The sequence below is a fragment of the Hyperolius riggenbachi genome, chromosome 2 (genome assembly GCF_040937935.1).
Source record: "Hyperolius riggenbachi isolate aHypRig1 chromosome 2, aHypRig1.pri, whole genome shotgun sequence".
Taxonomy (NCBI): domain Eukaryota; kingdom Metazoa; phylum Chordata; class Amphibia; order Anura; family Hyperoliidae; genus Hyperolius; species Hyperolius riggenbachi.
Genome location: NC_090647.1, coordinates 128,723,515 through 128,748,439, shown reverse-complemented (window position 1 = coordinate 128,748,439; position 24,925 = coordinate 128,723,515). Strand labels below are relative to the sequence as shown.

Genomic DNA, 24,925 nt, shown 5'->3' with positions numbered 1-24,925 from the left:
GCAGTGAATAGAGCAGTAACAAATCTGGGTCAATAATGGAGCTAAGCCCCTCTGTGCTTGTTTCAGGCGTGTGATACAGACACCACTGACCTGAAAAATCAAGAGGACTGTCAGGCAACTGGTATTGTTTAAAAGGACATAAACATGGCAGCCTCCGTGTGCCTCTCACTTCGGGCTCCTTCTAATGTATACTCAAAGCCAATTTTACTTTGGAAATAGGAGGACAAAAGAAAACTCAATGTTAAATAAGAGACTTACCCCTTTATATATGTCTACGCTTAATGTTTCGTTGTTGTCAGGGAACAATTTAGTACTCTGTCCACCAATAGTCTTGTTAAGGCACTCAGTTAGCTAGAAAAAAAATACATATTTTTAGTACTTATTGTTTAGTAACATGAACACAGTCATAATACTTCTAAAGATACAGGAATCCTGTCAAATTCCCTTTACCAAGAATAAATTGCCAACTTCATGACGCAGCACACAGCCCTCCTCAGCAGAGACCTTTTCACATTACATGGAGAATGGCAATGCAGCAGTAATGAACTGCATTAAAGTGAATTTGAGCTCACAGCTTCCTCTCTGCTCTAAGAGATTAAGCACAGTATGATAACAATTAGGGAAAAAAATACTTCATTACAATGTACAGAAATCCTAAAAAACAAGCCCTGAGAATTTACTGGAAGAACTTTCAGGGAGCAAAGAAAGGGTTAAAGCATTTGTCATTTCCTGTACAGCCAGCGTGAGGCACTGTGTGTCATGCCTACTGATTACACACTACTACAGATGTAACTAAATGTAACTACTACAACTGTAACTAAACAAACACAGATCAGTGCAGCTTATTTTCTACAGGATTTCTATGCAGAACGTGGTTAAATATTTCATATACACTGTACCGAATTATGTTCATAAAATAAATATATACATTTACCTTTATTTCTAGCCACAATTACAGTGGCCAAGCATATCCCTAACAATGCAGAGATTAAACAGGTCTATGACTTACCACTTCTGAATTGGTTTTTCCAAAGAAAGCTTCAGCAAAGACGGCCACCACAAAGACATTGATGACAAAAGACACGAACAAAGCTATGGTGGACTCAATGAAGAAGTATTTATTTGCTTCTCTCACTTCTCTCTTGTTTGAGCGGTTTATTTCTCTGGACTACATGCAGAGACACAAAAAAAGGAAAAAAAGTCATAAAATCTAGATAACCTGAGAAGATGGATGCAGTGTAAACAACAAAGCTTAAAACTATCATAAAGTCAGGACAACTGGCTTCTGTAATGTATAATGTAGTGACCCCGCCACAGGTGTGATGAAAGATACTTATGTACTCACAAAACTTCCCAATCAAACCAGCATGTTCTTACTGTAAGGTGCCACGAATACAAAGTAAGTCAATGAAGCCTTGCAGAGTTAATGCGGTGCGCGGCAGAAGCAACTGATCTGAAGCCAAGTCTGCAGAGCGTTACCACATGAACCGCGCTTACGGCACAGATCATGCAGTAATGCAAGTCAATGGGAGGCGCAGGTAGTGTGCACAACGGGAGCGGGGTGCAATGACAGGAATCTCAGTGACGTACTTCCTGCCCAGCAGGAATAAGTAACGAACCAGGGGGCGGGCCTATGCATATAACCCTGTTGCTGCACCATGGCGCAGGGTCATATGAAGACTCATTTCTGCCACGCAATGGGGTGCGCTCACGGCATCACACCCAGTAAGCGTAAAGCCGGCCTAAAGAAAATCTGAAGTGACCATGAAAAAAAGTTAGATATTCACATATGTAGAGCGAATGCTATGGATCCCATAGAGCCTTCACGGTACTCTCTTCCTGCCCTTGGTCCACTGCTGTCCCTCGTCTGTGCCTTCGGGGCTCCTTGGAAGGCTTTGGAAACACTGGCGTCACTGAGTGCTTCTGAAGACAGGGCCTCCGTACTGTGCATGTAGGAGTGCACCTGCTCATCTTCCATATAATTTACATGCACTCACAAAGGCGCATTCAACCAGTCAGTCAAATAACCTTCACAGGGAGACATGGGATGAATGAGCAGATGTAGAGAGGACCAGAAGGGCTCTATGAGACTCAGAGCCTTCCCTCTATATAGCTGAGTAACTAAGTATTTTTTCAGGTTCACTTCAGTTTGAACTTTAATGCTAAGAAAACATGGTTAGTAATATTTTAAGAAAGTCCTGTTTTTTTAAATACAAGTTTTGCAATAATAAAAAAAAAAACAATATAACAAACTAGTGTCTAAAAAAGAAAACAAAAGTAAGCAGCACTGATGCATTAGGAAATGTTTTCTTTGCAAATGGATTTCTTATTTGTGAAATGAAGATATATTATAGGTAGAAAAGTGAAAGTTAAGAAATGCCACTCCTTCATCATATCAGGGTGCGTATAATAAAGGATCCGGTTAAAGGAGGGGCAAGATACAAATTATATTTAAGTTATTGTTTAGTGAAATGGAAATCAGGTTATGCCATAAAATATAGTTTACAATACGGATATTCTACTATTCCCCACTGCAACCTCTATCTTTACACTTAGTAAAATGCGAACCAGCAAAAGTGATAAAATATTGTTTAATTTACCAATATTGTAGTACTTCATTCACAGTGTTCTTCCCAGGCTCTTTTAGCTGGGTGTTCCACCCGGCTAGTTTTTGTGAGCACCCGGCTGTCATCAGCCCTCCTCCTCTGCAGTAAGCAGAGTTGTGCAGAGAAGCCTGCATTCTCTCATCTAGCCCCACCCAGCTACTTTTTCATGCCACCCGGCTGGAAAATATTTCTGAGGAGAACACTGATTCATATAGTAAAATATCTTTAATACTTACTGACATTTTTCTATAACCTAACCCAGCCTTTCTCAACCTTTTTACCCTGGAGGAACCCTGCAAAAATGTTTTGATCTCTAGGAACCTCTGCATTTATTTTACAAGAGGCATGGTCTTTAAAAGTAGGTGTGGCTGTTTATTTCACTACTCCCTATTACAGTTCACAGGTGCCCCTCATTATACTGTCTCCTTATCCTAGTGTTTTTTATTGATGTGCTCATTATTATTCTGACCCCCAATTTAGTGCTTCTAGATACTGTACCCTCTATTATAATGTACTCTATCACACTTCTCCCACGATGAGCACTTCTCCCACGATTGCAGACTAATTTCTTTTTTGGCCCCCTGACGTAAAATAGGGTAACGCAACGCAGGTTTGACCTGCAGTTGTAAAAGGGACCTGAGTGGTGTATGGAGAAATGAAAATAATTCTAGCGGCCCATCTTTTGCTGTTAACTGTATCCGGCCCTATGGGTAACCTCAGGAAGTTACATTCGCCAGGATTTTGTGCATATGTTATGGCCAGAACCTGACGTCTGGCCACTTCGGTTTTGGCCAGGCAAGATGCAACGTGGCCGGGCTACTGAGACTAATGTGAGAAGCGGCATTTGCAGGGAGGAAATGTACGTGGCAGCCTGTGCCTGCACTCTCTTTCTCCCTGCTATGTGTGTGCATGTGTGGTGTCTCCAGCTTTCATTGCAGCCTGTGTTGTACGGCAACAAATACTGACTGGCAACACAGGCAGTTATGAAATCCCACAAACAAAACACACACACAGACGAGGGACAGGAAACAGAGCTGAACGCGACTCAATTCCTTTAGAAGTTATTCCATTGTCTTGGTTCTGGCCTTAACATATACAATTATGTGTCTTATTGTGGATGCAATCATTGTGTAAGATGCATTAGAATTAAACTAGAGTCAACACAGCTCTGGGGGTCCATTGTCATTTTTATAGCAATAGGGAACCAATAGCATCATGGGAGTTAAGCTTCGTGGGAGTTAAGCAATAGCTCTTTCATTCTTTGGATAGGTAGAGAAGAAAAACCGTGCACCTTCCGTCCTTGGATAAGTGTGTTTATTTGCAGCAAAAGCATTCCATCATACCGGGTATCTTGCATAAAGCCTCTGATTACGTGACCCCTGCATAGGCAATGGTGGTGGAGGAGGTGGGTGGCGGGTGAGGATGGCGGAGAGCGACGGCCGTTTCGTGTCACACAGACACTTGGTCACGCTGCGTACCACCTAAGACCAGAGGGCGGCTGGATCCGGGTTGAAGTCGGGGTTAAGCCCCGCCTCTTCCGGAAAGCCGTATCCTCTGTGATTGGAGCTTCAGACCCAGCGAAATGGGGTGGGCGGAGATACATAATGTCTACGAATTGTCCAATAGGACGCACACCTCAGGGACTACATTTCCCATAATTCTCAGCCTGTTATAAGGCTGCTACGTCATCCGCCTACCGGATAATCTCTATGGACATGCAGGGCAAAACTACATTACCCATGATGCTAAGCCAGTATTTGGGCTTGCATCATATATAAGGGTAATAGTTGCCAATGTAACATATGAGGAGTTAGAAATGAATCAAAACCTCATAAAAAGGACAAGAGACGTATATTTGATGTGTCTCATAGTCCTAAAGTAGGTATCACATGTCGTAGAAGATGTGGAGCGACATTATTCTCTATACCGTCCCATTCGCCCAAGTCTTCAGTAATTAGGATGTGTCAACTCAATTCTGTATTTAAAGTGACAGTGACTGTTAATAGTGAACGTATTTAAAAAGAATTGTTAAAACCAATAGGGAAACTCAGTGGCTGTCCTGGACAGAAACTGGCAAGAATTACTTTAAGGGATACAAGCTTGTATGTAAATACATACACATAAAGCTAATAAATGGACCTAAGCAGTGTAAACCGTAAATAGGGGCGGGGCTTAATCTATAAACCAGGCTAATGCCAAGATGTATAATGCCAAGCCCGAGGTCGCAGCACAACAGGGCGCAGTCTAATTTATTAATTAAGAGAACCCCTCTCGAATTTGTTCAGAGAGGGGATATTGCGCCGCTATGACCGCGAGGACAGGACGACATCACCCATCACGGCATAGAGCCACATCCAAGAGGGATTGATTCACACCACCGTCACCTGAAAACATTAGAAAAAGTACCACCACTATATATCCCTACCTCTCGTGTCCCTACCTCTCCCTCTAGATTGTAAGCCTTTGGGCAGGGTCCTCACTCCTTTTGTGTCCTACCTGATCATGCACCTCTATTGCTGTGCACCCATGCTATGCATTTGAGTGAACCTAACTTGCCTAACTCCATGCTCCCATCCAGTGACTGACTAAGCATTACCTTGTACTCATACTGTGCTGAGTGATCTGATTTTCTTGTATTCCTGTATTGTCATATTGCTGTTTGTCACCCCTAAATATTGTCTGTAACCTAAATTAATGTCCAGCGCTGCGTAATATGTTGGCGCTTTATAAATACAACAAATAAATAAATAAATAAATAAATATATCTAATATCCTAAGATACTGTCAGCATGTAGTAAAGAATTAGTGGCCGTGCTTTTTCTATATCCCTTAGTACATAACTTATTATCTTTTACAATTATACATAAATCGAGAAATTCGATTGATGTATCTCTTATTTCTGAAGTAAACTGCATGTTGACTGCGTTATCATTCAAGTATGCCATAAATTCAATAAATTCATGTTCAGTACCTGACCACCACCAGAGGAGGAGATCGCGACAGGTTGCTTTTAAGAAAAGAGACAAAATTAATCTTAAGAACTGAAGCAATGGGCCCCTTGGGGCTGAATGATAAAATAGAAATGGCCAGTACGCTGGATCCATAATATAAACATGCTGTAAATTTAGATGTTGTATCTTAGGATATTAGATATATAGTGGTGGTACTTTTTCTAATGTTTTCAGGTGACGGTGGTGTGAATCAATCCCTCTTGGATGTGGCTCTATGCCGTGATGGGTGATGTCGTCCTGTCCTCGCGGTCATAGCGGCGCAATATCCCCTCTCTGAACAAATTCGAGAGGGGTTCTCTTAATTAATAAATTAGACTGCGCCCTGTTGTGCTGCGACCTCGGGCTTGGCATTATACATCTTGGCATTAGCCTGGTTTATAGATTAAGCCCCGCCCCTATTTACGGTTTACACTGCTTAGGTCCATTTATTAGCTTTATGTGTATGTATTTACATACAAGCTTGTATCCCTTAAAGTAATTCTTGCCAGTTTCTGTCCAGGACAGCCACTGAGTTTCCCTATTGGTTTTAACAATTCTTTTTAAATACGTTCACTATTAACAGTCACTGTCACTTTAAATACAGAATTGAGTTGACACATCCTAATTACTGAAGACTTGGGCGAATGGGACGGTATAGAGAATAATGTCGCTCCACATCTTCTACGACATGTGATACCTACTTTAGGACTATGAGACACATCAAATATACGTCTCTTGTCCTTTTTATGAGGTTTTGATTCATTTCTAACTCCTCATATGTTACATTGGCAACTATTACCCTTATATATGATGCAAGCCCAAATACTGGCTTAGCATCATGGGTAATGTAGTTTTGCCCTGCATGTCCATAGAGATTATCCGGTAGGCGGATGACGTAGCAGCCTTATAACAGGCTGAGAATTATGGGAAATGTAGTCCCTGAGGTGTGCGTCCTATTGGACAATTCGTAGACATTATGTATTTCCGCCCACCCCATTTCGCTGGGTCTGAAGCTCCAATCACAGAGGATACGGCTTTCCGGAAGAGGCGGGGCTTAACCCCGACTTCAACCCGGATCCAGCCGCCCTCTGGTCTTAGGTGGTACGCAGCGTGACCAAGTGTCTGTGTGACACGAAACGGCCGTCGCTCTCCGCCATCCTCACCCGCCACCCACCTCCTCCACCACCATTGCCTATGCAGGGGTCACGTAATCAGAGGCTTTATGCAAGATACCCGGTATGATGGAATGCTTTTGCTGCAAATAAACACACTTATCCAAGGACGGAAGGTGCACGGTTTTTCTTCTCTACCTATCCAAAGATTTATTCTTCCCTGTACTGTGGCATGACGGAGCACACGTCTTAAAGGTGACAGACAGCAAAAGATCAAGACAAAGGTGGTGAGAGTTTTTTTGCTTTTTATTACCTTCCAGTGTATTTTTCTAAGGAGTGCCGCACTACACTTTTCTCTCTTGTATGAAACAGCTCTTTCATTCTTTGCTGAGAGCATCTAAAGGCCTGCTTTATGCGCCTCTAACCCCTTACTTTATATAATTACTTGGAAAACACTATAGGTGGTTTCTATGTGTTTTCACAAACTGAAAGGGTGAACTAAGTTCTACACCTACATAGGTTTGACCACAAATTTTACCTACAGCCTATGATATTTGGTTGCCAAGCAAACAATGGGAGCTGCATGCAGTCACAGAAATCTAAAATCAATGAAAAGTAGCAAATACCTTGACCAAAGCTGAATGCAGGTACATATTATGAGGCATAATGACAGCTCCCACAATCCCCACTGCCTGCTCAAGTTGAGGAGTTCCACAGCCCTCACAGTAAGGAAAAAACATGCCCTTCAAAAGCTGGCCTTGGTCAGGGCGAACTCGGATATACTGAAAGAGAAATGCAATGCTATTATTAGCAACAACAACAAATACCGTATGTGCACCACAAGATACAATGTACAGTGCTATGTTACGTCTCATACTAGTGACAAGCCACATAACAGCAGTTGATCGCCAGGAGATCAACCACGTACAAACAGTTAAACATTACTTTATACAGTGGGTTGCAAAAGTATTCGGCCCCCTTGAAGTTTTCCACATTTTTTCGTATTACTGCCACAAACATGAATCAATTTTATTGGAATTCCACGTGAAAGACCAACGTGAGAAGTGGAACTAAAGTCATACATGATTCCAAACATTTTTTCCACATAAATAACTGCAAAGTGAGTAATTATTAAGCCCCCTTTGGTCTGAGTGCAGTCAGTTGCCCATAGACATTGCCTGATGAGTGCTAATGACTAAATAGAGTGCACCTGTGTGTAATCTAATGTCAGTACAAATACAGCTGCTCTGTGACGGCCTCAGAGGTTGTCTAAGAGAATATTGGGAGCAACAACACCATGAAGTCCAAAGAACACACCAGACAGGTCAGGGATAAAGTTATTGAGAAATTTAAATTTAAAACAGGCTTAGGCTACAAAAAGATTTCCAAAGCCTTGAACATCCCATGGAGCACTGCTCAAGCGATCATTCAGAAATGGAAGGAGTATGGAACAACTGTAAACCTACCAAGACAAGGCCATCCACCTAAACTCACAGGCCAAACAAGGAGAGCGCTGATCAAAAATGCAGTCAAGAGGCCCATGGTGACTCTGGACGAGCTGCAGAGATCTACAGCTCAGGTGGGGGAATCTGTCCATAGGACAAGTATTAGTCGTGCACTGCGCAAAATTGGCCTTTATGGAAGAGTGGCATGAAGAAAACCATTATTAACAGAAAAGCATAAGAAGACGCATTTGCAGTTTGCCACAAGCCATGAGGGGGACACAGCAAACGTGGAAGAAGGTGCTCTGGTCAGATGAGACCAAAATGGAACTTTTGGGCCAAAATGCAAAATGCTATGTGTGGTGGAAAACTAACACTGCACGTCACTCTGAACACACCATCCCCACTGTCAAATATGGTGGTGGCAGCATCATGCTCTGGGGGCGCAACTCTTCAGCAGGGACAGGGAAGCTGGTCAGAGTTGATGGTAAGATGAATGGAGCCAAATACAGGGCAATATTGGAAGAAAACCTCTTGGAGTCTGCAAAAGACTTGAGACTGGGGCGGAGGTTCACCTTCCAGCAGGACAACGACCCTAAACATAAAGCCAGGGCAACAATGGAATGGTTTAAAACAAAACATATCCATGTGTTAGAATGGCTCAGTCAAAATCCAGATCTAAATCCAATCGAGAATCTGTGGCAAGATCTGAAAACTGCTGTTCACCAGCGCTGTCCATCTAATCTGACTGAGCTGGAGCTGTTTTGCAAAGAAGAATGGGCAAGGATTTCAGTCTCTAGATGTGCAAAGCTGGTAGAGACATACCCTAAAAGACTGGCAGCTGTAATTGCAGCAAAAGGTGGTTCTACAAAGTATTGACTCAGGGGGCTGAATAATTACGCACACCCCACTTTGCAGTTATTTAAACAAATAAAATGTTTGGAATCATGTACGATTTCGTTCCACTTCTCACATGTACACCACTTTGTATTGGTCTTTTACCTGGAATTCCAATAAAATTGATTCATGTTTGTGGCAGTAATGTGACAAATTGTGGAAAACTTCAAGGGGGCCGAATACTTTCGCAACCCACTGTATTTGGTTACAAAACATTTAACCACAATGTTGTGTTTGGTTAATAATGATACTAGCTACTCAAAAAGATACCAAAAGTAATGGTGCCCCTCAATGACTATAATCAAAACTAGTTACTCATTGGACCCCTAGCAGGGAAGGGCCTGGAGGTAATCTGGGAAGAGATTGGGCTCCTTGCCCTGCTGCTTGACTTTTTTTTTTCTTTTTAAACAGTGAGATCTTCCCCTTACAGCAAATCTGAAACAAAAAATAAACTTATGAGATAATGAACTGTGTGTGTAGTACAGATAATAAATAGATTATTAGTAGCTAAGAAAAGAGTCTCACTATTGTTCCACAGTACAGGAAGCGTTAAAAAACTTGAGCTGTTATCTATCCAAAATATATAACTCAGTCCTGTTTTCTGAAGAGCTTAAACCGCAGAGAAACAGTGAGGGACAGTTTGAGACAAGGTTTTACTGGAGGAAAGTTCAAAAGGTCATTAGCTGTTACAGATTAAAAGTTAGAAGGGTTGATTCACTGATGCTGGGTATACACTATGAGATTTTCTGGCCGATTTACTGTCAGATTGATTATTTCCTACATTTTCGTTTTGCTTTCCGATCGATTTCCGAGCATTTTCCAATGGACTTCCTATTAAAGTGAACGGAAATTGATCTGAAAATGCTCGGAAATAGATCGGAAAGCAAATCGAACATGTTGAAAATAATCGATCTGACAGTAAATCGGCAAAAAAATCTCATAGTGTGTACCCAGCATTAGAGAAATAGTGCGCGTAATCCCCCACACTCTGATTGGCCCAATAGGCAATGTGCCAATCAGAGTGCGGGGCTCATGTCCTTTAACGTGAGTGGACCCGAAGGGGCTCAGGGCGGGAGAAGTGGAGCAGGCGTAAATTTATTGGCTCTCGCTATGCTGCAATACAGCAGAATAGTGTGCGCTCCTGTTACTGGGGTTAATTACGCACGCTACGTGGCCACTAGTGCCCAAACTCTGACAATTAAGGCACACTCATGAAATAGCACAATTAACAGGAGGTTACTCACAATATTTTTCTTAGTGAATTAAACCTACAGTGTAGTTTAAAAACTGCCACTGTGATAGGCTGAAGCAATGTTATAAATAAAGCTATATCACTGAAAATAAAAATATGAGGATCATTTTTTGCTACTAATGTTCTATTTATTATCCGTACTACACACACAATTTATGATAAGTTTTCACTTTAGATTTGCTTTAAATGGATGAGTAATGATTTATAGGCCCCCACCTTAGTGTTCTTTCTTAAAAAAAAAAAACAAAATAATTATACAAACACATATACACACATACAGTGATGTGAAAAACTATTTGCCCCCTTCCTGATTTCTTAATCTTTTGCATGTTTGTCACACTTAAAGAGAGTCTGAAGCGAGAATAAATCTCGCTTCAGACCTCATAGTTAGCAGGGGCATGTGTGCCCCTGCTAAACCGCCGCTATCACGCCGCTAAACGGGGGTCCCTTCACCCCCAAATCCCCTCGGTGCAGCGGGGGAGCGCTTCCTGGTTGGGGCAGGGCTAACCGCCGCAGCCCTGCCCCACGCGCGTCTATCAGCGCGTATCTCCGCCGCTGATAGACGGGACTGGAGGCAGGGCTGCAGCCGTTAGCCCTGCCTCCAGGAGCGACCAAGTCTGCGACCAAGTGTTGCAGTGGGGGGTTTGGGGGTGAAGGGACCCCCGTTTAGCGGTGCGATACCGGCCGTTTAGCAGGGGCACACATGCCCCTGCTAACTATGAGCTCTGAAGCGAGATTTATTCTCGCTTCAGAGTCTCTTTAAATGTTTCTGCTCATCACAAAACGTTAACTGTTAGTCAAAGATGACATAATTAAACACAAAATGCAGTTTTAAAAGATGGTTTTTTATTATTTAGTGAGAAAAAAAAACTTAAAACCTACATAGCCCTGTGTGAAAAAGAAATTGCCCCCTGAACCTAATAACTGGTTGGGCCACCCTTCGCAGCAATAACCGCAATCAAGCATTTGGGATAACTTGCAACAAGTCTTTTACAGCGCTCTGGAGGAATTTTGGCCCATTCATCTTTGCAGAATTGTTGTAATTCAGCTTTATTTGAGGGTTTTCTAGCATGAACCGCCTTTTTAAGGTCATGCCACAACATCTCAATAGGATTCAGGTCAGGACTTTGACTAGGCCACTCCAAAGTCATCATTTTGTTTTTCTTCAGCAATTCAGAGGTGGATTTGCTGGTGTGTTTTGGGTCATTGTCATGCTGCAGCACCCAAGATCGCTTCAGCTTGAGTTGATGAACAGATGGCCGGACATTCTCCTTCAGGATTTTTTGGTAGGCAGTAGAATTCATGGTTCCATCTATCCCAGCAAGCCTTCCAGGTCCTAAAGCAGCAAAACAAACCCAGACCATCACACTACCACCACCATATTTTACTGTTGGTATGATGTTCTTTTGCTGAAATGCTGTGTTACTTCTACGCCATATGTAACGAGACACGCACCTTCCAAAAAGTTCAACTTTTGTCTCGTCGGTCCACAAGGTATTTTCCCAAAAGTCTTGGCAATCATTGAGATGTTTTTTAGCAAAATTGAGACGAGCCATAATGTTCTTTTTGCTTAAAAGTGGTTTGCGCCTTGGATATCTGCCATGCAGGCCGTTTTTGCCCAGTCTCTTTCTTATGGTGGAGTCGTGAACACTGACCTTAATTGAGGCAAGTGAGGCCTGCAGTTCTTTAGATGTTGTCCTGGGGTCTTTTGTGGCCTCGCGGATGAGTTTTCTCTGGGCTCTTGGGGTAATTTTGGTCGGCCGGCCACTCCTGGGAAGGTTTATCACTGTTCCATGTTTTTGCCATTTGTGGATAATGGCTCTCACTGTGGTTTGCTGGAGTCCCAAAGTTTTAGAAATGGCTTTATAACCTTTACCAGACTGATAGATCTCAATTACTTTTGTTCTCATTTGTTCCTGAATTTCTTTGGATCTTGGCATGATGTCTAGCTTTTGAGGTGCTTTTGGTCTACTTCTCTGTGTCAGATAGCTCCTATTTAAGTAGATTCTTGATTGAAACAGGTGTGGCAGTAATCAGGCCTGGGGGTGACTACAGAAATTGAACTCAGGTGTGATAAACCACAGTTGAGTTATTTTTTAGCAAGGGGGGCAATCACTTTTTCACACAGGGCCATGTAGATTTGAAGTTTTTTTTCTCACTAAATAAAAAAAAACATCATTTAAAATGCATTTTGTGTTCAATTATGTTATCTATGACTAATAGTTAACGGTTTTTGATGAGCAGAAACATTTAAGTGTGACAAACATGCAAAAGAATAAGAAATCAGGAAGGGGGCAAATAGTTTTTCACATCAATATATCAATATATATATATATATATATATATATATATATATATATATATATTCTGAGCTCAGCAAAAAACAAATAACACTAACAGTTTTGCTGATAGCTTTGTGCTCTATCATGTGTTCAGATTGCATTTCTATTGCAAATTAAGCCATATATTGAGAAATGGAAGTCCATATTGCAGCTGCTAATGTATCCAATTTTGGTTTTACTTTGATGATGAATATCTGTGGAAATCTATATTTAGTGACAATGTTGCCACTTGACCTTTCTGTAATTAACTACCATAGTATATTCTTTCTTTGTCTTCTCTTTTGCTAAAAGTTTTATTTAAAAAAAAAAAAATGCTGTTCCTAGTACTTAGTAAATGGATACCAGTTCCACAAAAATCCCAATTAGGAATAGGGATGATCAATGAGATGCAAATAATTCCCAGTTTAAGCAGGATTATGTCATTTCTGGAATTTTTACAGAATTTATACATTTGTCTGCAGCTTGAAAATGGACCAATCAAGACCCAGTAAGGTTTAAATTGATTTGTCTGTTTTCAAGCTGCTTCCATTATATACAGAATTTACATAATCCTGCATGAACTAAGAATTATTTGAATCGAATTGATCATTCCTAATCAGGAGTTCAGCGTTCAAGACTGGAGGAAAGGGCATCTGTGCGTAAGTATAGTGTTTTTCACTATTTTTACTTCTCGGACAGCCCGCCTTTCTTGCTTCAATGGCTGTGCCAGGTGTAGGCCGGGTGGCTAGCACAGACTTGATATAGACCACAAGAAAAAATGCTTGAGCAGATTGGGCTGCAATGAAGGCGTAACCTATGTCTGAGGAGATCTCCATCTGTTTGTATGCAGCAAAGAGCTACTACTGAGCTATAGTTACATTCAGGAAGTTTCTGGATGTCATGGCGAGGTTTTGTACACGTTTGGTGAATAAACAACCGGCTTTTTTTAAGAAACGGCCAGTGCTAGTCATTTTTTCTCATAGTGTTTTTCATTATAAACGCACCACTGAATATCAATGTTCATGAGAGGGTAAACACATGATTGGGGACACTGGGGTTACATTAATTACAAGAGGTAGGCACTGGGGCAATGATAGTTGAAAGTGTGGACACTGAGACTACATTAATAACAACGAAGGACACTGGAGTTATTTACAGGGGGAAGCAATTGGATCACCTATATTACAAGGAGGGATATTGGGTTCACATGAATTACAAGGGTGAGCTCTAGAGCCACATTACTTATAAGGGGGGACACATTTCATTATGAGGCGACTCTAAGGCCATATTAAAATAATTATTGCTTGTATCAGGGCTGTGGAGTTGGAGTCGGAGTCTGAGCTACTTTGGGTGCCTGGGGTCGGAGTCAGTGGTTTCATAAACTGAGGAGTCGAGAGTCTGATGATTTTTGTACCAAATCCACTGCCCTGCTAAGTATAAGACTAAGGAGTCGGAGTTGAGGAGTCAGAGCTATTTTGGGTGCCTGGAGTCGGAGTTGGAGTCGGTGGTTTCATAAAGTGAGGAGTTGGATGATTTTTGTACTGACTCCACAGCCCTGACTTGTATAACAGTTGAAAAAATCATGTACCTCGTAGCCAAATGTTACAGCCATGATTGAAATAAGTAGACCAAAAAATGCCTCCAGTTTTCTTAACCCTAGAAAAAAAAATATCACAGGATATACAAAAGTGTGTTTCAACAAATCATCAATACAGAATTCTACATTCCAGAGTCAGGCCCCCTGCACACTGCAAATCCAATTTTCACTGGATGCTATCAAAATAAAAAGAAAAACACAGAAAAAACCGCACCATACAGTACCGATTAAAAATCACAAATCGGAATTGCATGTAAAATCACATCAAAATCGCAAGAGTAATCATAAATTACTTGAGAAAGTATTTTTAGTTAATACATAGTAGTATAATGCAATGTTTGGAGGGTATTTCTTCTGAGTGCACCTATTGGAAACATCCATGGAAAGAGGTTTTTGAGACGATGTTGCACACAACTGGGCGTACTCAGCAAACATGTCTCACAAAGGAGTACATGCAGAAATACAGTAATAATGTTGAGAAAAGGTTATGCAGGGCAGTGTTTCTCAACATTATTTTGGTGTGTACCCACATGTATGAAAGACTGACCTTGCCAAGAATCCCGGTATGAGAAAGATTATTTAAAATACCCCTTGGCACAAATACATTTAATAGTGGTACACCATAATGATTTATAAAGGATTTCTAAGCATTCACCATTCATTTTTTTCAGCTAAAATACTAATTTGTGTTATGTAACCACTTCATGTCATAGGCTGAAGAGTTGAAATGCGCACGTGTGACGCAAGCTTCCGCAGTGTCTTTGAACTTAAGCGGAAAAGTTGGACTTTTATAAACCGCTCTACTTGGACTAAAGGTGCACAAATAGGACTTTATAATGTCATTTTGCAGGAAGTGGTTAAATGCAATTGATCTTTCCTAAAGCTCTTCCTAAAGGTGGCCACAAACGATACAATAAAATGAACCGATTTTACAGCAATTCGATAAAAACGATCGGATCTCCCGAAAAAAATCAAAAGCTAATTTTTCATTCCACTGAAAAATCCGATCGGATTTCCCGGTTTTTCGATTTTTATCTATCCGGAATGATAGATATTTTTCTTAAAATTTTTCTAAAGATTGTATTGTGTGTGTTAGATTGTCAATTTATTAATATACACACCCTAACAATTTAGTCAGAGTTTCCAATCATTTTTATCATAATTGGGGAAAAATGTAACACATGTGTGTGGTACATTGGTCATATTTTTGAAATGTTACAATCAGTCAGAAAAATTGATTGCAATTCTTAAATTGAACAGATATTTAAAAAATTGTATGGTGTGTGGCCACCTTTAGCTAGATCAAGCCCAGTATTTCATGAAGCCATCAGAACTACCTCCTGGCAGTGCACTCTACATGTGCAATGCTAGTTATCAAAACAAATGTACATTATATAAATCATTTTGCATTCTAATTAAAGAGCCAGAAGTCTAACAAAAAATCTCTCTTTTTACTAGGAAGTCCTGTTCTGCAATAAGGCCAGAGCTGAAATGCTGCATCCCTGCAGCAGAATGATCAATTACCGTATATACTCGCATATAAGCCGACCCGCATATAAGCCGACCCCCCAACTTTTCCCTGAAAAAAAAGGGAAAAATGATTGACCCCCATATAAGCCGGGGGTAGGAAATGCTGGATTGGTGCAGCCCCCCAGTGTGTCCCAATATAGCTAGTATAGTGCCCAGTATAGGTAGGTAGTGTCCAGTATAGCTAGTATAGTGCCCAGTATAGCTAGTAAAGTGCCCAGTATAGCCAGTATAGTGCCCAGTATAGGTAGGTAGTGCCTCAGTTTAGCTAGTATAGTGCCCAGTTTAGCTAGTATAGTGCCCCAGTATGGCTAGTATAGTGCCCAGTTTAGCCAGTATAGTGCCCAGTTTAGCCAGTATAGTGCCCAGTTTAGCCAGTATAGTGCCCAGTTTAGCCAGTATAGTGCCCAGTTTAGCTAGTATAGTGCCCCAGTTTAGCTAGTAAAGTGCCCAGTTTAGCCAGTATAGTGCCCAGTTTAGCTAGTATAGTGCCCAGTTTAGCCAGTATAGTGCCCAGTTTAGCTAGTATAGTGCCCCAGTTTAGCCAGTATAGTGCCCAGTTTAGCCAGTATAGTGCCCAGTTTAGCCAGTATAGTGCCCCAGTATGGCTAGTAAAGTGCCCAGTTTAGCCAGTATAGTGCCCAGTTTAGCTAGTATAGTGCCCAGTTTAGCTAGTATAGTGCCCAGTTTAGCCAGTATAGTGCCCAGTTTAGCTAGTATAGTGCCCCAGTTTAGCCAGTATAGTGCCCAGTTTAGCCAGTATAGTGCCCAGTTTAGCCAGTATAGTGCCCCAGTATGGCTAGTAAAGTGCCCAGTTTAGCCAGTATAGTGCCCAGTTTAGCCAGTATAGTGCCCAGTTTAGCTAGTATAGTGCCCAGTTTAGCCAGTATAGTGCCCAGTTTAGCCAGTATAGTGCCCAGTTTAGCCAGTATAGTGCCCAGTTTAGCCAGTATAGTGCCCAGTTTAGCCAGTATAGTGCCCAGTTTAGCTAGTATAGTGCCCAGTTTAGCGAGTATAGTGCCCAGCATAGGTGGGTAGTGCTCCCCCCCGTTTCCCCCGCGGCCGCCGCTGCTGCTATTTTACCTTCTTAGACAGCGGCCGCTTCCTAATCCGCGTTCCTCTTCTTTCTCAGAGTGTCAGTGTATCACTGCTGTGACGATGCAGGGGGCAGGAAATAGCGCGGCTCCCTATAACGGCGATCTGTATCGCCGTTACCAAGGGAACCGCTCTTTCCTGCCCCCTGCATCGTCACAGCAGCAGCGCCCGGCGCGCTGCTGTGATACACTGACACTCTGAGAAAGAAGAGGAACGCGGATTAGGAAGCGGCCGCTGTCTAAGAAGGTAAAATAGCAGCGGCGGCCGCGGGGGGAGCGGGGAGGGGGGGGAGCGGGGCGCGGACCACCCGACCACCCACCACCCACCACTAGACCACCAGGGAAGACTCGCATACAAGCCGACCCCCCAACTTTTGACCCGCTTGTATGCGAGTATATACGGTAATCCCCAAAATCCTGGGGCAAAATTCCACAACTTTCCAGAGCTTTGCACTGTAGCTCTGCCTCCAGTTGCATCAATCTCCGCCTCTCCGCGCACCTTTCAATAAAAGAAGACTGAGAGGGGTGGGAGGAGACGGAGATCCGCAGAGATTGACGCGAGTAGAGGCAGAGCTACTGCACAAAGCTATGCCTCTACCCAGAAGGAGCCCTGAATTTTTACCCAGGGATTTTGGGGGTATTAAATGATCATTCTGCTGCAGGAATGCAGTGTTTTAGCTCTGGCCTTATTGCTGAACAGGACTGCCTAGTAAAAAGGAGGTATTTTTTTAGATTTGTCTTTATTACAAAGACTAATCGCTAATGAAATATTCACAAAGCCATCCGCTATTTACTCAATCTGCTACTGTCATTACTAAATTAGAAACAGAGACAAAGCCAAAATGAAAAGCATCTGTATCCATGAGGAAAGCACTTCTTCGCCTACCGTATTTGTCCAGGAACAAAAAGAAAAAGGTGTCAACGATTGTAATCAGCACTCCACCCCATAATGGAATTCTACAGACATAAAACAAGGTGCGTGAGATCTTTTTGGAGATAAATCGCATATAATATATGTGCATTATTAAACCTTAATTCATGGCTTGATAGGAACATTTTCACAGCTCACAAGTACAAAATGTTCTATCAGACTTTTGTATTGCTCATTAAAATGTAAAAAGTTGGACATCCATAAAAAATACCAGGCAAAATTTGTTTAAATCACAATAAAGTACAATTGAAGTAAAATAATGGGCGCTAGACTAGTTTTGGGAACGCAGCAGGAAACCTCATAGGGAACAGTTCTCCAATCACAGCACCCTCTACAGCACAAAGCTTTGTGATTGGCTGCATAGTGTTGGCGTAGTTTATTACAACCTATCTGAAACCTAGCAACTTAAGAGGGTGCCGTCCATCCAATCATGTTAACTGAATTTACCTATGAGAAAAAGAGAGAACACCAAGAGCCCAATATAGTGTAGTATGTACTGGTAAGGTATAATTGATAGAGTAATAATATTAATTTAATACTCACAAACCAGGGTTACCAAGTAGGCAACCACTGTCAAAGCAGGTGGGGAGATTGTCCTGACCCCACTCAGGATTAAAAAGTCGCTCTCTGTAGTTGAAGAAGGAAGGGTACAACCCTCCACCAAGGGTGGACTTGATGTAGATAATAGGATAACAGAGGCGCCAATAGGATAAAAAACACTAAAAGAACTTAAAAACACATCTTGGTAATAGAGGAGGCAGTGGTGGACTCACCCCCTCCAAGCAGAACACACGACTGTGGATTTTCAGTCAAAACAATTTTATTGGATACTCCAAATAAAGTGCAACGCGTTTCACGGGATACAAACCCGCTTCATCAGGCAATAACAGATAGGAGTAAACAGCATCTGCCAGTATCATCAACACTGAGCGCCTCTGGCTGCATAGTGTTGGCGTAGTTTATTACAATTTATCTGAAACCTAGCAACTTAAGAGGGTGCCGTCCATCCAATCATGTTAACTGAATTTACCTATGAGGCTTCCTGCGGGGACCCCTAAACTAGCCTAGAGCCAATGAATGTAACAGTGTGTACTAAAATTACAACAGCACAGCTAGTGGAGTGCAATGCATCAGCAACCTGATTCAACAAGTGATCAATATGTCCACGTGAGGAAATGGATTGGAGAGTAGTGATTGCATTACCACCTTGCACCACTCAATTCTCATCAGATTTCTAGACTACCAACACTGCTAGTTTTGAACCCATTCAATGTACCACAAAGCTTAGCGGTCATTGATCTCTAAACTGCTCCTCACCCTGACACATCCTTAAAAATGACTTCCTTTCCCCGATGATTTGACAAATGTACCAAGTGAGTGTAGAGGAAATAGCACAACTCTGCCAAAATCTGTAATCTTTCGTATTGCACTTGATTATGTTGTGGCTAAACTAAAGGTGCCCATACACTCGTCAGATTGGCAGCAGATAGATAAGAAATGCATCTGATGATCTATCTGATGTGTTTTTAGAACATTTTTTACCAGGATAGAATTCCAATAGATTTCAGTTTGCAATCTATTAAAATTCGATCCGATGGCATTTTTTTGCCATCAGATTTCCATTAAGGCCAATGCAAAATGATAAGCAATCTCATCAGATCGACCTAAATTTTCCATCCTGCCAGTTCGACAGAAATCCATCGAAATCGGCCATCGATCGGTCGATTGGCCAACCGATTTTCAATCGATCAATCGATCGATCTGGATCGATCGGTCGGCCAGAAAATCGGCTCAGTGTATGGGCCCCTTAAGAAACTAAAAGAAAAACAACCTCCAAACCCTCAATGTGACAAAAAGTAGCACAAAAATCACCCTACAGTGATTACACCCTACTGCTGTAGAACTCACAATTTATTATCTTGATTTAACTGAACAGCATGAAGAAAGGTTTAATCTGGACTTGTATTGATGCAGGGAAATACAGTCCTCGTTTAGCGGCGGATTACTTGGGAGCACTGAAGTGAACTATAAGGAAGCTTTTGCCGGCGAGGGCCACAAAATATTGTATCGAGGGCCGCAAATGGCCCGCGGGCCGCGAGTTTGAGACCCCTGCTCTACACAGTCTATTCTATTGAGCTGAACTCCCCATCAGATAAAAATCTTTGCAAGATGCTGCACACAAAGATGCTGTACACATTCAACAGATCAGTATCTGCAAAAGATCTGTTCCTGCAAAAGATCTGTTCCTGCAAAATGCAGCACCAGCAAAGCTCCATCCAGAGAGCGGTGCAATTTTTGTGGCAGGGAGAGGGATATCATTCCAGATCTCTGCTGAGATCTGACATCTAATGGGACACTGGGGAGAGGTAGTAAATGAGCGTACAAAAGAATTTGCCCACCGGGAGACTTGGGCGCAAGATACAGCCAATATATGGCTTATCCTGCTGCTGCACAAGTCCCGGCGGTGTTAATTACTATTCCCCCTCCAGGTCCACATGGATGGTGGGGAATGATGTAATTCAGCTTCCAGCTATTGCTGGCGGCCGAATGACAGTGTTTTAAAAGTAACTTCAGCTCCGTCTTCTGACAGCGCCGAAGTTACTCATTGTGTGCCGCTATGGCCATAAGTCCTATTACAGTCTATGGTGGCGCCGTGGGCGCCCAAATCTCCTGTGCTGGATTCCTAGTGTTTGGTAAATTATTGGTGTCAGGTAATGAGAGATCATTTACTACATCTGGTATATGTATGCCTAGCTTACCACTAGCAGTTTTCCTTACCAAAGCTTAACTCCAATTTACTTCTTTACACTTCCCTTGAAACTGTCAAGAGCAGTGGTCCTCAAACTAAGGCCCGCGGGCAGAATGCAGCCCCCCAAGGCTTTTTCACTGGCCCCCAAATACATAATGTATAACTTATAGATGTGGCCCATTGCACCATTAAATATTGGCGACCCGCATATAGAATAGCAGTGCTGGTACCACCCATCCACATACTGTAGAAGCCAGGGAGCAGATGGCTTCCAATCCAATTCTGCATCAGGTAACACTGCTGTCCAACTAGACAGCTGGTTGTCACCTGGGTATGCTTCACTGTCTGGTGCACAAAGACGTTCTTTGGGCGCCGCATGACTGAATGGCTACTGCTGGGAATTCTCCGAGCATGATTGGGGGGAATCAATACCTAGATTCAATGTGATGTTTTTCAACATCATTTTATGTATGTTCCAGCCCCCCAGCAGTCTGAAGTATGTTGACCCGGCCCTTGACCAAAAAAAAGTTTGGGGACCCCTGGTCCAGAGCTTCTAAAACTCTAAAACTCCAGCAGATATCAGTTATTAAAGTTAGAGATATAACTAGTTACAAACCAGAGACTTCCCAATGCTGATTACTTAGCGATGGCAACAGGGATAAGGATCTAGCATCACATGTAAAGGAGGCCATACACTTATAGATGGCCACCAGATCGACCATCAGATAGAGCCCACTCTGATCGAATCAGATCAGAGAGGGATCTATTAGCTGATAGATCCCCACACACTGCTAACAGATTTTGATGAAATTGATTGAAAATTTGTTGAGCCGCAACCTGCCCGGCCGCCCAGTTCTCCCCTCACCTGTGCTCTCCCTCAGGTGTTGGCAGCAGACCTCCTGTGACCCGTGGCTTTTCTCCCTGTGTCTTCTCTCCCTGTCACGTGAAAAAAGCTGGACTTCAAACACTAGAGGTCCAGTGTGCATGCAGCTGGACATCTAGTGTCTAAACTCCGGCTTTTGTCACATGACTCACTAGGAGAAGACACAGGGAGCAGGAGCATGGAGAAAAGCTATCGGACATGGGAGGAAGTGGGATGGTGGGATAGGTGAGAGTTAGAACTGCTGCCAACATTCTGCTTTGGTCATCACCAAATCAAACGCTGCTGTGCTCCCAAACCACCGCCAATCTAGCAAAATTTTCCATCCTGTGCGATCGTGCATAATTTGCGACAGTGATTTCTACTAGATCTGTTGATCACAGAGATCAAATCTGTTGGATATCAATGGTAAAATCATCAAATGTATGGCCTCCTTAAAGGAAACCTGAGACGACTAAAAGAAAAAAAAAATAAACATATCTAGTGCTTCCTCCAGCCCCCTTTAGGCTGAATCGGTCCCTCGCCGTCTTCCCACGCCACCTGGATCCTTTGCTACACGGTCTGGTAATTCCAACAGTAGCCTCAGGTATATATAATTTTTTTTCTTTTAGTCGTCTCAGGTACACTTTAAGTTATATGTACCTGAGACGACTGTGTATGTGTATATGCCAATTTTATACTTTATTTAGAAAAAAATGAAAACGCCACAATATACAGCACAATTATAGCACTTAATTTTATCTAAAAACTATTATATTGGCCATACACAAAGCAAACTGACTGAACAACCTTTGGACAAATTCAGTGTAGTATGAGCCTGAATGAGAAAGAATTTATTTTTAAAAGAATGTTTAGACATGCTCTGACACAATAAACATGTTGGTACGATTTCCCAAATCCTGCTCGATGAGCCAGCTGTGTGTGCCAGCATTAGACACTTCTGCCATAAGAACAACGCAGAAATTGTTCATCTCTTCTGAAGCAGCAAATAATACTTATAAAACACTTATAAAACAGGAAAAAGCCTTACATTCCAACAGACAGGAGATTGATAGCAATAGCTGAGCCGATGACCTCTTGCATATCAGATCCAATGATAGCCAGCTCCACCATTAGCCACAGAAGAATTCGAGGTACCTAAAACACAGATAACTACTGCTTTGTAAAACAAAACCAGTATATAAAGATAGAACATTTCACTAAGCAAGTCAACATATTCCAAATACACTGAAGGGCTGATTTACCAAGAGAGGTGCAAAGAAAACTGGAAAACGCAGCTGCCTAAAGCAACCAATTAGAACCTTTGTTTTTATTTAACTGCTAAAATCTTATTGGTACATTGAGTAATCACTCAACTTACACTACAGTCTTTACCCGTCTTGATAAATCTGTCCTAGTCTACATAAGCAAAATCCAAATCACAGAAACTGAACAATTTCAACAGCTCTGTTCATCTCCAGTAGTGTAATGGTGAGTACGCGCACATGCATATACGCATGTTTGTAGAGAGAAAAACAGCCCCTATTGGGTACTTACCGAGGCTTCCCCCGTCCTCTGCAGCCTCAGGGATCCGGCGCTGGCAGCTCCCAAGCAGACGCAGCAGGAGCTTCAATGCACAGCAATATTTACCAAGCCTTGCTCCTGTGCAGCCGCAATACAAGCTTCCCCTCAGACTCGGCTATTTCCACCGCAGCCTGAGGGGAAGCTTGTATTGTGCCTGGGCAGGAGCAAGGATTAGTACATATTACTGCCCGCTATTTGGGGGCTGACAGCGCAGGATCCCTGAGGCTGAGGAGGATGGGGGAAGCCTCATTAGGATCCAGAGGCTTCCTCCTCCTAAGGTAAGTAGCCCCCAGGGGCAGTTTTCTTCTTTACAGGATCTCTTTAAGCTTGATCATGTAGGTGGCGCTGTACAGGACAAACTCTGTACAGAAGGGTTACTCTTCTTTACCAGGGTGGCACCTACATTGCTATGCAGGAGGGATAACTGCAAAGCTGATGACAGTGTGGCATACAACAAAGTCACATTACAAAATATTTGAATAAACTATTCTACTAGACTTTTTTACTAGGGCAAAATGAGGAGGCGGATGCTGAGAATGAGATGGCTTGATAATGTCATGGAAGCAACAAACATGACCCCAGAAAAGTAGTGAGAGGCAGTAGAGGATAGAGGGGCTTGGTATGCTGTGATCCATGAGGTCGCAAGGAGTCGGACTCGACTGAATAAACTGAACAACATTAAGTCTGTCCACAAAGCTGCTGAACATGTGATCATGACTAAATTATTACCTTGGATAAATGACCAATCTGATATATATCAAAGATTTCAGTAAAATCCTTTGCACCATAACACTTACCTTAGGATACTGTCTGTTGCAGACTTCTGCTAAGTGTAGACCAGTCACTACCCCTAATCTGGCAGCCAGGCGCTGCAGGAGCAGCCCAATAATTGTAGCAGTCAGAAGAACCCACAGCAGCTGTAGAAATGATAATTTAGTTACAAAGACATTACATCATGTCTGCAAAAATGCTATTTTATTGGGCAGGTTCAGGTTAGGCATAGGTGTGGGGGGTCAATTAGGGTTACGCATCATGTGTGTGTGTGTGTGTGTGGGGGGGGGGGTCCAATAGGGTTAGGAATCGGTTGTATGGTTCAGTAAGGGTTAGGCATAGGTGTGGGGGTCGATTAGGGTTAGGCATCGTGTGTGTGTGTGTGTGTGTGTGTGCGGGGGTCCAATAGGGTTAGGAATCGGTTGTATGCTTCGGTAAGGGTTAGGCCTAGGTGTGGGGGGTCAATTAGGGTTAGGCATCGTGTGTGTGCGCGTGTGTGGGGGGGTCCAATAGGGTTAGGAATCGGTTGTGTGGTTCAGTAAGGGTTAGGCATAGGTGTGGGGTCGATTAGGGTTAGGCATCATGTGTGTGCGTGTGTGGGGGGGTCCAATAGGGTTAGGAATCAGTTGTATGGTTCAGTAAGGGTTAGGCATAGGTGTGGGGGTCGATTAGGGTTAGGCATCGTGTGTGTGTGTGTGTGGGGGGGGGGTCCAATAGGGTTAGGAATCAGTTGTATGGTTCAGTAAGGGTTAGGCATAGGTGTGGGGTCGATTAGGGTTAGGCATCATGTGTGTGCGTGTGTGGGGGGGTCCAATAGGGTTAGGAATCAGTTGTATGGTTCAGTAAGGGTTAGGCATAGGTGTGGGGGTCGATTAGGGTTAGGCATCGTGTGTGTGTGGGGGGGGCAGGGGGGGCCATTAGGGTTAGGAATTGGTTGTATGGTTTGGTTAGTGTTAGGCATCGATAGAGGGGGCGGAAAGTAAAATATCTGTAAAGTTTACAGATATTTTTTTTACTATTGGAATAACCACTGCCCAATAGTAGAATATCGTTAATTTTACTGATATTTTACTAGCGACTTTCTCTGGCATGGCGTTCATTTTGCATGGAATAAACGTACTTCATTACTCCTCTAGATCTATTCGTAGAGTAAATCATTTATTATCCTAATGCAAAACTTCATATTGTGTAAA

General features: G+C 42.5%; 1 protein-coding gene across 2 annotated transcripts in view; it reads right to left on the bottom strand.

Moving 5' to 3' along the window:
• The window catches only part of SLC11A2 (solute carrier family 11 member 2), a 137,219-nt gene that overhangs the window by 46,302 nt on the left and 65,992 nt on the right, over positions 1 to 24,925 (bottom strand). For both annotated transcript variants that reach the window (XM_068267399.1, XM_068267400.1), the window contains exons 5-11: positions 23,759 to 23,878; positions 22,429 to 22,535; positions 17,725 to 17,795; positions 14,209 to 14,276; positions 7,335 to 7,490; positions 1,010 to 1,168; positions 259 to 351 (exon numbers count right to left, since the gene is read on the bottom strand). In XM_068267399.1, the coding sequence (XP_068123500.1) occupies positions 259 to 351; positions 1,010 to 1,168; positions 7,335 to 7,490; positions 14,209 to 14,276; positions 17,725 to 17,795; positions 22,429 to 22,535; positions 23,759 to 23,878 (774 nt within the window). The remainder of the gene's footprint in view (positions 1 to 258; positions 352 to 1,009; positions 1,169 to 7,334; positions 7,491 to 14,208; positions 14,277 to 17,724; positions 17,796 to 22,428; positions 22,536 to 23,758; positions 23,879 to 24,925) is intronic.